This window comes from Vigna unguiculata, chromosome 1, assembly GCF_037176805.1.
Source record: "Vigna unguiculata cultivar grain cowpea cultivar isolate G323 ecotype 2 chromosome 1, ASM3717680v1, whole genome shotgun sequence".
NCBI lineage: Eukaryota > Viridiplantae > Streptophyta > Magnoliopsida > Fabales > Fabaceae > Vigna > Vigna unguiculata.
The window spans coordinates 2,898,685-2,913,965 of record NC_140792.1 but is presented as its reverse complement, the minus strand read 5'-3'; the positions used below and the strand labels follow the sequence as shown (position 1 = coordinate 2,913,965).

At 28.3% G+C, this 15,281-nt stretch overlaps 1 protein-coding gene across 1 annotated transcript; it reads left to right on the top strand.

Moving 5' to 3' along the window:
* Positions 1-6,673: 6,673 nt before the first annotated feature.
* ATAB2 (RNA binding protein) lies at positions 6,674-9,371 on the top strand. The gene is made up of 5 exons (XM_028083430.2): positions 6,674-7,196; positions 7,499-7,568; positions 7,699-7,870; positions 8,154-8,294; positions 9,008-9,371. Exons 1-5 carry the CDS (start codon positions 6,727-6,729, stop codon positions 9,265-9,267), a joined length of 1,113 nt encoding a protein of 370 aa, XP_027939231.2. The 5' UTR covers positions 6,674-6,726; the 3' UTR covers positions 9,268-9,371.
* Positions 9,372-15,281: the final 5,910 nt, after the last annotated feature.

Here is a 15,281-nt window from a genome sequence, read left to right as displayed (position 1 = left end):
TTAATGTTCGCAAGTTTTAATGATACTAATTTGTTGTTTTTTTATTTAATTAGTTTAATGTTTAAAATTAATTGAGGTTATAGTTTATTTTGAAACTGTTTTCCGTGATTTATTAATTCTGTTTTGTAAATCTTTTGTTAAAATTTATTTCGAAACCTTTCAAAAACCAAAAATGTTTGGAAAACTTAATAAAATAATTTTTTTAATAAATTCCGATCAAGAAATAATAAAACAATTAATATATTAAAGTTATCCCGATCAAGAAATAATAAAAAGAATCTAAAATATATAATTAGGAATAATTGTTTCATATTTTGGAATAAATATGTTAATATAATTCAAAATTTATCTATAATTATAATATTTTTTATGATTTTATGTACCAAACATTTTATAATTTCATTATAAACTTTAGTGACACTAATTAATTTTATTCTAATAATTATTTTTTAGTTATAAAAAAACAGGGTAAAAAAAATATGTGTTTATTCTTACTACTTAAGTTTAATTCAGATTTAATCTCTTCCAAAATTTAATTATTTTTAATTAAGTTTCTATTCAATTGAGTTGGCCAACAAATTTATATTAAACTCTTCATAACCAATACTTAACAAATTTTATATTTTTTAATTAAATACATATTGCTTGGTTTTATTTATTTATCATGTGATATGACTATTTAACGCTATTAAGTGTATGTGTGATGTTTTTAAGTTTTTTATGATGTCCATAATAGCATGACAAATGATTGGAATCAAAACAAGACATAAATAAATATATATATGTGTGTGTGTGTGTGTGTGTGTGTGTGTGTGTGTGTGTGTGTGTGTGTGTGTGTGTGTGTGTGTGTGTGTGTGTGTGTGTGTGTGTGTGTGTGTGTGTGTGTGTGTGTGTGTGTGTGTGTGTGTGTGTGTGTGTGTGTGTGTGTGTGTGTATGTGTGTGTGTGTGTGTGTGTGTGTGTGTGTGTGTGTGTGTGTGTGTGTGTGTGTGTGTGTGATAATCTGAAAATATTAATTTGTCGTCTTAATAGTCGACTAAGCTACTAATCTAGTTAACTAGGTTAGTTTTGGAACTCGGATTTGAGCTCTGTCATAATGTAGTCGACTAAGCTACTAATCTAGTTAACTAGGTTAGTTTTGAAACTCGGATTTGAGCCCTGTCATAATGTAGTCAACTAGCCAACTAATTTAGTCGACTAAGCTCGTCTTGATAGATAAGATTAAAACAGATCCTGCACCTTCTGCAAAGAGAATTATTCAACCCAAAGAAAGAAAGAAAGGTGTGGAATGGGTTCTTGGAGCAATCTTGGAAGATCCTCTTGAGAATTTCATCAAGACACATCAAAGTTGGCTTGGCAAGATGAAGAAAATTCAGACTTGGAAAAGGTGTACTCAATCTAATCTTTAGGTTGTGTTCTTGTGTTCTAGTACAATTTGAAACTCTTTGTTTTGTTGTTTTCTATTTAAAGTAAGCGTGTGTGATAGCCTTGCTCTTTTGTTGGTTGAAGCAAGTGTGTGGTAGCCTTGCTTGTGTGTTCTTTTTGTCTTAGAGTTTAGATTTACCAAGTGTATATGTAAATCTTGTAATTATTGAGATATAGTAAAAATCTCTAGTTATGGTTTGCTAGGAGAAACTGGATGTAGATTCTAAAGAATTGAATCAGTATAAATTTCTTGTGTGTTAAATCTCTTCTTCTCTTTATTCTTGACATGGTATAAATGCTCCAACCATTAAGCATTCAATTACACTATTTCAATTGATTCAACAAGAAAAGGTTCTATCAAAACAGTTTCGAAATTACTAAACTTGAGTAAAATTTGTTAAAACCAATTCACCCCCTCTTGGTTGTGAAATATTGGTACATCAAAACTAACAATATTATCTTGTTATCTCATCTTATCCATATTTACGAGTTAAGAAATGTGAGATTTTAGGATTAATATAAAAATTATTTATAGTTAATGAAAAGCGATGAGTGACTTGATTTCTTGATGATCCTTGTATAACCTCCATTTAACCTGAGTAAAGATCATGCTATCCATCTAGAATTAGATTGTTATAGTGTAGACAATCTCTAAATAACATATCTACAACAATAGAATAACTCCTCAACACAACTCATATCCATATCCATCTAGAATTAGATTATTATATTGCAAACAATCTCTAAATAACATATCTACAAAAATAGAATAACTCCTTAACATAATTCATATCCATATCCCTCAAACTAATGTTAGGAAAATGCTCATATATCTATCTACAAATGTTATATGAAAGTATTGGCATGGTTTTAATGCATATACAATTGTATAATATGGAAAAAATTGACAAATAAAACAAGTTGATCACTTGCAAAGCTACTATAAACGAGTCAATGCAACTACTCCTCAAGAATATCCTTTGCATATCATGAGGTCGCAAAACATGTCTCTTATGCAACACAAATTTGTCTTCAATCTCCATTTTAGGTGAAATGTTTTGCATTTTAATTTTCTATTATTTTAAATGGAAATTTTATATTTCTCCTTTATGACTCTTTGTACCTTTGGCAATACCTTGGTTATAATTTCTAAGAATAAAAGACTTTTTTCATGAGTAGAAAATACAACAACAATAAAAATATTCATTGTGTGGTTATATTGTATTTTTTGCACTTGATTAAGTGGACATAATGGGTGGCAACAATGTTGATTTGTAATTGTTCTTTTGTTGATTATTGCTGATTATTGTTACGTGAATCAGATAGTTTATTAATATTGAAATGTTTTTGTAATTTATAATTGTTTCAATGTTAATACAAATGGAAAAAAATAATTGTATTACGTCTACCATGACATGAGAAGTATGAATGTCTTAAGTCTTATGTGATCAGTAACATTATCTAAAAGTTCTACTCAATTTGGACCATTTGAAGTTCAATCCTCATCAATGCTAGAGTTTCCTATACAACCATAGTCATTTTAACCATATTAACTCCAATGTCATGAATTTGAAACTTATTGAATTCAACCAAGAGAAACTCTTGTTACACTTACTATCATAATAATAATATATGAACTTCCTTTTAGATTTGTTGAAAACCAAAGGTTTAAATCATAAATCTCAATCCTAATTTAAAATCTCCTCACAATTTACCATGAATAGATATTAAATACTTGAATTTAATGGTGAAAAAATGAAGTTAAAATCTTTGTTATTTGAAAGTTTAACTTATATTTACTTTAGATATAACTCGTTAGTTTGAATAAATTGTGTTATGTTTTTATTTTTGTCATGTTTTAAACTAGTATAGATAAATTTGTTATGACTTGATTTATTGACTTATTTGAAACTTGTTATAAATATTGTGTTACTTTTTAATTAGGTTGATACTTGAAAGCTGTAATATTTAAAAAATAATTAAAAATAAAAGCTTTTAAAAATTGATTCCTAATTGCACAACCTAGACCAATGTGTTGTATTGGGTTTAACATAGCAAAATACATAAATCAAATTGAACCCAATTTAATATTTTTAAAATTATTAAATAATGAGTTTGTTCAAATTTTATCTGATTCAACTAATAAACACATTTATTATAGACAATTGGTCTCATTATCAAAATAACAAAATTAACAACTAACAATTGACACATGCTGATAAAGAAAAATAAAAAGTAAAAGGGATAAGTAATGAAACAATTACTGACATATTCATGAGTGAATTTGAAATTTTATTCTCTAATTATATTCTAAAATGACTTACATAGAAATGTATTATGAGTTGTTCCAACTAAGAACATTTTATTAATTTCTCAATTTAGGATATAATTACGGACAAACCATTATAAAATACAATTTTATATCGTTTTATTGGTAAATTATACCAAAATAACATCAAGACTAATCTATAATATTTTTTTCAAAATAGCCCATTTCAAAATTCATATTCTTGAAGGTATTTCAAGATCTTTAAAAAAAAAAGTTGTTGCCTTTACGTAAAGACAATGAACAAAGTTAATTCTTAATTATGTTATCTATCACAATGGCAAAAGAAATTGTGTTTATAGACTCGTAAGAGAAAAAAAATGGAGGTATGAAGATGTAAAAGGTGTAAAAGGTTTTATAAATAACGAAAGTGTTAATTTATTTTAAATATTGCTCAATAATACTTTGATAATTGCACATGCATTTGAAAAAATGATACAAGAGTATTTATTTAAGAAAAAACATCTTTTTAATAATATCTTTTATTTACTCGGGAATAAATTTTCAAAATATAATAAACATGAGTTAAATATTCTTTTTTATCATAAAGTATTTTTAAAATTGTATTTCATTGTTAAATTAAATTATATATTTATTTTATCTCTTCACATTTTAAAATTTATATAAAAAAATCTCTAACAAGAGTACATGAAGTGTTTCTCATGTGAGAAAATAGACTATAATATAATCTTCTTTTGTAAATTATTAAAAAAAAAATTACATTATTTTCTTAAAATGTAGAGACAAAATAAATATATAATTTAATTCAGACACTAAACATATTTTTTATAAACCAAAAATCTAAATCCTATTTTGAAATCTCCTCCTGATTTGTCATGAATAGATATTGAATTTTTGTATTTAATGGTGAAAAAATGAAGTTAAAATCTTTGTTATATGAAAGTTTAACTTATATTTATTTTAGATATTACTTGTTAGTTTGAATAAACAAAATTGTGTTTTTTTTTGTCATGTTTTAAACTACTTTAGATAAACTTGTTATGATTTGACTTAGTGACTTACTTTAAACTTGTTTTAAAATTGTCTTACTTTTTAATTTGGTTGATACTTGAAAGTTGTAATATTTAAAAAACATAAAATATAAAAAATAGTTTTTTTTTTTTTTAAATTGTTTCCTAATTGCACAACCTATGTCAACTCGTTTAAGAATGACCGTGTTGCATTGGATTTAGCATAGCAAAACAAATAAACCAAATTGAACAACTTAATATTTTTTGAATTATTAAATAAGGAGTTTGTCCAAATTCTATCCGATCCAACTAATCAGCACATCTATTATAAATAATTAGTTTTATTAGCAAAACTAAGAACTAAAAATTATCGATAAAAATAAAAAGTAAAAGGTTAAGTAATTAAACAATTATCATGAGTCAATCTGAGACTTGATTCTCTAGTTATATTATAGAATGACTTATATAGAAATGTACTATGAGTTGTCCAATTAAGAACATTTTATTAATTTCTCAATTTAGGATATAATTATGGATAAACTATTATAAAATACAATTTTAGATTGCTTTATTTGTAAATTATGACAAAATAACATTAAGATCAATTTATAATTTTTAGAATAGCTCATTCCAAAATCCACATTCTCGAAGGCATTTCAAGATCTTCTAAAGAAAAAAAATATATCAAACGTAGGAAAGTTATTATCTTTACGTAATGAGAATGAACAAAGTTAGTTCTTAATCGTGTTATTTATTACAATGGCAGGAGAAATTGTTCTTACTTGGAAGAGGAAAAAATATGAAGGTATGAGATGTAAAGGTCTAAAAGGTTTTATAAATAATGAAAGTTAGGGGTGGAAAAAATATAATTTTCTTAATCTGATCCACTTTTGTTCCGATCATTTTTAAAATAATATCTATTTTATTAAAAATTTAATCAATTTAAAATTTATTTTATTAGATTTGAATTTCAATATCATCTATATTTTATATATTTTATAGATAGGATATTCATTCTTTAAATCCAAATTTTCAAATATGGATAATCCAAAAAATTCAATTTAAATTTTAAATATAAATTTTTAGTTGGGTTAGGCTGAACATCGAGATATACTAACCCAAATTTAACTGTATTCAACCACGTCGGCATAGTCCAAATTTTGCCATATTTGACAAGGTCAGCCATATACGAACTCTTCGAAATTTAACCGTATGCTGTTTTTTATCTTCTTTTATTATTGTTTGTAAAAACTTTAATACATATTTAAGTTGGTAATTAATATATCATTAGATTTTTTTCATGTTATAGATCATTTTATATTCGCAATAGAAATAGACTTTTCGTTTTCACTTTGAGGTTCAGTTTGAGTGTTTTGCTTCTTTGGTACCTTGGTGTGCTTGTGGACAAAGATGTCATCTTCTTATATATACAGCTTGAAGAACCTGTTCCAGAACTCTATCTTTTTACTATATTTGGGTGATGTAAGTAATATTTAACTTTTGCATTTGATTTACGTTATTAATGGTTATATATGTCTTTTGTTAGCTGCGATTCTTTTGATCAGGACTTGCGTTGTGTTTGCATTGGTTGTTACAATGCCATTGATGTATTGTTTGGCTCATTTTTTTGACATGCATAGCTTATATCGGTGTCTTGTTGCATATATGGTAGTTGCAGAGATTTGAGGATTTTGAAGCTGATTTTATGATTGAATGGGGAAACAAAGTGGATATTAGACAAACTATTTCACAAACCCAAATGAAAAGCAATTTAACTTTAAATACACGGTGTAAAACCTAGAACGAGTAAGAGATGCCAATAATTTTATAGGGGTGCTAAAAGAAAAATCCAAACCAGAAATGAATGACCCGTTACCCGAAGGCCCATGGTGTCCAAAAAACATCATCGTTGGCTTAAGGAAAACATGTGGCAGGATAACTACCTCAACAACCACACATAAACCTCTCTGTCTGAAACAACCATCACTTTACACACATCACAGCCATGGCTACTCTGAGCTTCAACCCCGCCAGAATAAAAACCCCATCTTTCAAACATTCCAAACTCACTTCTCCATCCAAACCCATCACAATCCCATGCACCACTTTCCCCTTCCACAGCCACCCCAAACTGATCCACTTTCGAACCCATTCCGTGTCGGAGAGCACCCAGAAAGAAGCACCCGAAGCAATTCTCCAAGAAGAAGATGACCCAACTGCAGAACTAAGATACCTTGACCCAGAAACCGACCCTGCCACCATAACAGACTGGGAACTTGACTTCTGCTCCAGGCCCATTCTCGACGCCAGAGGGAAGAAGGTTTGGGAGCTGGTTGTGTGCGACAAAACGCTGTCGTTGCAGTACACCAAATATTTCCCAAACAATGCCATTAACAGCATTACCTTGAAGGATGGTATTGTTGCTGTTAGTGATGAATTGGGTGTCCCGTTGCCCAGAAACATTCGCTTCTTCAGGTAGTTCATGAGCGAGTTTCGTTGTACTGGTAGTTTCTAGAAATAGGAAAAGTGAAACTAGTATCTGAATAAGCTTAAATTAGCTTATGCATGAATTAAAAATCAGATTTTTGAGAAGTGAATGAGGGAATTGACTTCTGCAAATTAACTCATGTATAATCTAATTTCAATTTACAAAGAAACTGATTTCATGTTTTCTCTTTTTTTTTTTTTTTTTTTTTTTTCTATATACTATATGAAGATGTTTCTCGAATAAGAAGTTGGAGTGTGGAATGTTGGTTTAAGTGTTTGTTGCTTTGCAGGTCGCAGATGCAGACAATTATTACAAATTCATGTAATGAGCTTCGCATAAGGCCTGTTCCTAGCAAACGGGTATCTATGGAGAAATTACTTTATGAGTTTTAGACCATGTTCATGATCTTGCCTAATCTTCAAGTTTTATTTGCTGATCCTTCTTGTTGAAGTGGCCTATATTTTATGTGGTTCTTCTGATCCTTTTCAGTGTGTGTCAATTATTCTATGGCTAGAGGAGCGGTATGAGACCATATACAAGAGGCACCCTGGATTTCAAGAAGGAGCCAAAACTCTTTTGGCACTTGATAATCCTTTTCCCACAGAACTTCCAGACATTCTTTATGGGCAAAGATGGGCTTTTGTCCAATTACCTTACTCAGGTATAGAGATAGAAGATTTCATGCAATAAGTTTCACAATTGCTTGAAAAATGATGTCTGTCCCTTTTGATCCTCTGGGGTCTGAAGCATATGTTTTTCATTTATCAATGTTCTTACTTTGTTAGTACTCTTTTAAACTTTAACTACTACCAACATTACTTGGATTATAATGGTCTCTTTTCTTTTTCTTTTGACACAAAAATATTAACAAGTAAAGTAAGCTTAATGCTTCAAATTATTCTCCTAGGATATGGCTCTCTAACCTTGAATAACCTGTTTTATAGCTGTTCGAGAAGAGGTGTCGAACTTTGAGAAGGGATTTTGTGGTTCTGGGTTGGATCTTGATTTGTTGGGTCTTGAAATTGATGACAACACATTAATCCCAGGACTGGCTGTTGCATCTTCTAGTGCTACAGCATTGGCAGGTACAAAACTACAGATTTCACGTTTTCTGCTAATATATTTCATCTTTTGTCCCTCACAACAAACTCTTTGTATGCTTGGAATCAATTATTTAAATAGATGGTAACAATGTGTTTCATATCACATCAAACTGTGATATTACAAAAACAACAGTGAAGTTGAGTTTTAGGTTCTCCATAAACACTTGTAAAAGGAAATAAAAAGATAAAATTCATTAAGTTTTCCTCGGATTATAGAAGTCATATTCTCTTATCTAGCTTCTCCCAAAGCAAATGTAACAGAAGAAACTTGATTCATTTTATTTTTTATTTTCTTCTATATACGTATTCCCTTTCTACTTTTATTTTGAAGAGCTTCTCCAGAATTAGTTTTGAACAAACCCTATTTTAAAGAGAAGAAAAGCCTAAAACAGCCAGACCAAATGTTACCAAAGGAGTGAAATAAGCGTTCAAACTTAATGGATCATGCATCTTGAATGCTAACTCTGTTGATACTCTAAAATAAATGGATAGCAGAATGCCAACTTGGTTCACCAAGTGATTTTGGGACCTAAAACTTGGTTTCTTCTTTTGATGTCTTGATTCTGAAAAGCTTTTGCATAATGTTTGTGATGTGATGTATCACCAATAATACCATGCTTTGTATGATTTTGAATATCTTTATCCAATAAATTTGTTCTGTAAATTCTGAAAGCTTTCATCACTTATTGCCACAGCTGTTTTAAGTGGATTGGAGGTCTGTGCTGTGGAAGCAGATGCTGCTCGTGCTCGCCTGATTCTTTCTGTTGGAATTTCTACTCGATACATATTTTCCACCTTTAAGAAAACTCCCCAGACATCTGGTGAAGCTGAAGCTTGGGAAGCTGCTAAGAAAGCTTGTGGAGGTTTGCATTTCCTAGCAATCCAACCAGACTTAGATTCTGAAGATTGTGCTGGATTCAATCTGTTGCTAGACTTGCCATTTCCACCTGTATAATTGTACAGATATTATGGTTGATTTGAGTCTTCACTGAACAAATAATACTATAATAGAATATATTAGAAATAAAATGATTTCATAGTATATAAATTACTATATAAGTTATTGCAAATCTCATCTAATTTTATAAGGTTTAGTTAGATTTAAAATTTACTATTTAACGGCCACCACCTGTGGTTGAGCATAACACTTCAAAAGATATAACTCTCTTTTAATTTTCTTGCTGTTGAAATTTGTGAGCATGTGCCGCTGCTGTAGCATGCAGAATTGAATACTAATACCATGATTAAGCCTCGAGAGGTTGTAATAATGAATTAAGCAATAAAAGAGGAAGAAAAAACAGCAAAGACACGTGTAGTAAGAGATTATCATAAGGAGGATAACAAAAGTGTATTTACTAGAGTCATGAGACCTAGTTTATATAACAGAAAATAAAAAAGAGCACTAAGCGCAAGCAACCTACCAGAAACAGGAAAAAACGGAAAACATGCTGAGCGAAAGAACCAATCACTAAATGCATTATGCAGATTTTGAATTTTGAGAACTTCGGAAAAAGATGAGTTTATCTAAACATTTATCACTTGCACCTACTCCAAATCAAATAATGCACTTATAACAAGAGAAACAATGAGATTATAGAAGACCGTTTACACAAAAACTAGAAGATTGTAGGAACGGAAACAATGAGATTATAGAAGGTCCTTTTCACAAAAACTAGAAGAGTTTTATAGCCAGGGAAACAATGACATTATTGAAGACATTTTACACAAAACTAAAAGAAAAAAAGAAGTTATAGCAAAGGAACAATGAGTATATAGAAGTTCCTTTACAAAAATCTAGAAGAAGGTTATAGCAAAGAGAAACAATGAGGTTATAGAAGACCCTTTACACAAAACCAGAAGAAGGTTATAGTATGAGAAACAATGAGATCATAGAAGATCATTCACCCAAAACTAAAAGACGGTTACAGCTACCATGAAGGACCGAAAGATACTTTAGTACAAATATTTATCATAGATATTCCACTTGCTAAACTAGTTATGAATAACTAATTTTCTTTATAATCACGGTAAACATTCGCTTAAGTCCGTATTTTGATCTTGAGTCTAATGCGGACTTATGAAATTTTAAGAGTTATATTACAATATGGAATATTATGAGTGTTAAAAATTTGTAGGAATAATGAAAATATGAAAGATATATATATATATATATATATATATATATATATATATATATATATATATATATATATATATATAAGATATGTGATAGGAGAAAATTGTTATTTTATTTTTTTCATATACATTCTTCAATATAAAGTCAAATAAATTTATGTGATTTTTTTTTAAATAAAGTCGCAAAATTATTGATTCTAGAATTTTTTCTTTTCAAATGCAGATTTAGGCGAGATACAAACTTAAATGAGTGCGGACTTAAGCGAATATTTACCATAAATAAAAGAATAATTTTTTTAAATATGATTAAATTACCATGTTGTATATTATGTCATTAATAAAATATGTATAAAAAAAATGACTTAATTGTCTTAGCAGAAAGGAACGAAACCTAAACCTAAATGCTATGGTAATCAAGTTTTTTCTTCATAAAAAAAAGATAAAATATATATTTTCAAAATGATTAGAAAAAAATAATTCAAGTTCCAACTTAACCATTAATCCATCCCTAAAACTCCATCTGAGTGGTTCTCTCTATAAGGACGAAAAGTAGCTTACGCGGATGAAAGAGTGGACCTTTCAATTACGTTGAATCTTGTTGTCCAATAACTCCATGGTATCCGCTCATGGATGGTAGTTGACTGATTGGAGTCATTTTCAGGCTTTCTAGTAGTTGGAGTTTGTGGAACAAGTTGTAGAGATCCCATCTTTTCTAGTACTTGTGGAGAATCCATACCAGTAAGAAATAACTTTAGTTTTGGGAAACATATTTCTATTAAGAGGTCCTTGCCTTTTTTTTTCCCACTAGGTAAGTTGGGAAGTCCTTAATAAGGCAGGGGAAGTCGAGTCCCTTATCTTTGAGAAGCCTCAATCCGCACTATCGATTTAAAGACATAATCACTGAAGACATTCTTTTTTTCGGTTGAGTAAGGGCTACTTTACTCCTCTCCCTTTGGTTGAGTTGCTTTGCGCCTCTTCTTTAGCTTCTTTTGTAATGCCTATAGTTAATAGCTCTAGTGGCTACTTTTTGATATACTAATTATATTGTGTGAGTTCATTTATGACCAACCTCAACCGAAAGTAGTTATGAGTGTCTCTTTCTGTGTTGTTATGATTCCATGATTAGAGATGCCAAATAAATCCGTCCCCGTGGGTATTATTCGAACCCGTCCCCGTTTTAACGGGAAATCCTCGCATTGACTGGGTATGAGTATGGGTATGGGGAATCCTCGATTTTTTCGATTGGGTATGGGGATAGGGATGGGGATGAATATATCCCCGCCATAATACCCGTCCCCGCTATATCTCCATCATCCTTTCAATTATTAAAATATTCACAATTAATTAAGTAACCATATATATATATATATATAGAGATGGCAAATAAACCCGTGCCCGTGGGTATCACCCGAACCCGTCCCCGTTTTGACGGGGAATCCCCGCTTTGACTGGGTATGGGTAATACCCGAAATTTTCAACTGGGGATGGGGATGGGGATGGGGATATATATATACCCGCCCAAATACCCGTCCCCGCTTAAATTACTAAACTATTTATAATTTATTAAATAATCTAAAAAATATATATAAATAAATAATATATTTACACATAAAATATAATATAATATAATATAGTATATATACATATAAATAAAATATACTTATATATATATATATTTACACATATACATGTAATATAATATACATATAATATATATACATAATAATATAATATAATATATATAATATATACGTATAAAACAAATTAATCATTTAACTAGTGAGATCTTTTATAAACAAATTTATAACATGACAAATTTATAAAAATTTAAAAGAAATATATATATATATATATATATAAGCATAAAATATCTACGCATATACATATAATATATATACATAATAATATAATATATATTATTATATTTATATTATTATATAATATAATATAATATATACTTAAAATAAATATATATCTATAAAAATATATATATATATATATATATATATATATATATATATAAACATAAGATATCCACACATATAATATATATACATAGTAATAATAATATAATATATAATATAATATAATATATATAAATAATTATATATATATATATAAACATAAGATATCCACACATATAATATATATATACATAGTAATATAATATATAATATAATATAATTTGCAACGTGAAGTTCAATACACTTCTTTGCCAACTGATATGCAGTGGGAATTTGCAAAGGATGTTTGTCGAAGGCTAAAATTATTTAATGACATCACAGAAATCATTTCTGGCTCCAAATACCCAACTGCCAACATCTTTTTCCCAAAGATTTGTGAGATCAAGATTGCAATAAATGATTGGGTTAAATCTCCTGAGATAACCATTCAAAATATGGCAATACAAATGTTAAAGAAATTTGAAAGTTACTGGAGTGTTATTCATGATATATTGGCAATTGCTTCAGTTTTAGATCCAAGGTACAAGATGGACATGTTAGAATATTATTTTTATAAATTGTATGGTAATGATTTTGATCTGAAACTTAGTAGGATTCGTCAAATGTGCTATGATTTGGTTTTGGAATATCAATAAAAAAAGAATGAAACTTCTTCTTATAGAGCTACATCATTGGAGTTGGGAAAGGATGTTGATAATGATGCGAATGAATTTGTAGAGTTTATGGCAAAAAAGAAAAAATCTAGAACTACAGTTATGAAAACAAAGTTGGATTATTACTTGGAAGAAGATAATTTGCCGGTTACACAAGAATTTGATATCCTATCATGGTGGAAAACAAATGGGTTAAAGTTTCCAACCCTTCAAGCAATTGCAAGGGATGTTTTAGCTATTCCAATAACAACTGTAGCTTCTGAATCTGCTTTTAGTACTGGTGGTCAGATATTAACTTCTCATCGTAGTCGACTTCATCATATTACTATAGAGGCTTTGATGTGTACAAGAAGTTGGATATGGAACTCAAACCATCTAGGTAAGTTACTCAAATTTATTAATATTTTTTGTTAGTATTTTTTGTGAATTCTCATCTAATATTCTACATTTGGTGTTTGTAGGTGTTAAAAAATTAAAAGGAAAAGATGTTCTCATGAGTGAAAATGAATCTGATGAAGAAGGTACATTATATTCTAGTAATTAAAATTTTCAATTTCAATTATTATATCATATCTAATTTTTCATTTTTTTTCTATGTGTAGGTGGATCGAATGCAAATGAAACCACTGATCATTTGTAAAATTAATAAATATTTTGGTTATTATAAAATTTTAGTAATGTGTAATTTTTTAGCTTTTATATAATTATTTGAATTTTATTTAGTTGTTATTTGATACTTTAATTTGAGATTTATACTATTATAATATTTTTCTTAATATTTGACATCATGAAAGTCAAAAAGAGTATGTTATTTTAATATTGAATATTTTGATAGTATCATGATTCCGTTGGTGTGATTTTTAAATTTTTTTTATAAAAAATATTTAATTGATATATGGAACAATAAAAAAATGGGTATGGGTATGGGTATAAGAAAATACCCGTTACCCGGTGGGGATGGGGATGGGTCAAAAGTTGTATACCCGTTGGGTTTGGGGATGGGGATGGGGATGAATTTTTATTATGGGGATGGGGATGGGATCATGATACCCGTACCCGCCCCGCCCCGTTGCCATCCCTATATATATATATATATATATATATATATATATATATATTCTTTCTATTTTTTATTTCTTCTAAATATTTGGTTTGTCATGAAACTCATTCGCATCTCCGATATATTTTTTATCTTATCATAACCTTTATGTAATTATGTTAAAATGATGTATGTCAATTAAAAAAAAATTATGTCTAACATTTGAATATTTCTATTATTTTTTAATATTTTTATTTATTGTATATTTTCCTTTCACATGGAATGTTTAATACTCTCAATTTAAGTGTTTAATAGGATAAACATTTCATTTACTAGGTAATATAAAAAAAAATTCTTTACTTATTATTATTAATTTTTGTTTCATTTGAAGAACTCTTTGATTTCGTTAAAACAATTTTTGTTATTTCTCAATCATTGAGTATATATGTTGATATTTCAAAAGTTTTCTTAATTCTCTAAGATATTTTTCGTCTTATCATACCCTTAATTATACATTTGTTTTTCTTTGTGCAATTCCTTCCAATAGTCTCCAAATTGTTTATAAGACACACATTTGTTAATTTTTTAATATTTTTATTTTTGTTTATTTTCATCATGTAGAATATTATTTCGATAAATTTTATCTACTTATTTTTTATTTTCTAACTCATTACAATCATACTTTAATTTTTTTCACTATAATTGTATAAATACTTTTTATTTACTACAATATAAAAATTTAATGTAATTGGCATGAATTTTTTTATCACCATCCAACATATATTGGAGTTTAAAAGATACAAGATGATAAAAATTTATTATGTTTATTATTTATTTTTTGTGTCATTTTTTTATCAACCATTGAGTATATATATTGATATTTGAAAAGTTTTCTTAGATCTCTAAGATATTTTTCATCTTATCATACCATTAATTATATATTTGTTTTCCTTTGTGTGATTCCTTCCAATAGTCTACAAATTGTTTAATATTTTTTACTATAGTTGTATAAATAATTTTTATTTACTACAATATAAAAATTTAATGTAATTGCCATGAATATTTTTTTACCACCATCCAACATATATTGTGGTTCAAAAGATACAAAATCTATGTTAAAATTTTATTATTATATTTATTATTTGTTCTTTGCGTCATTTTGATCAAGTGATGTATT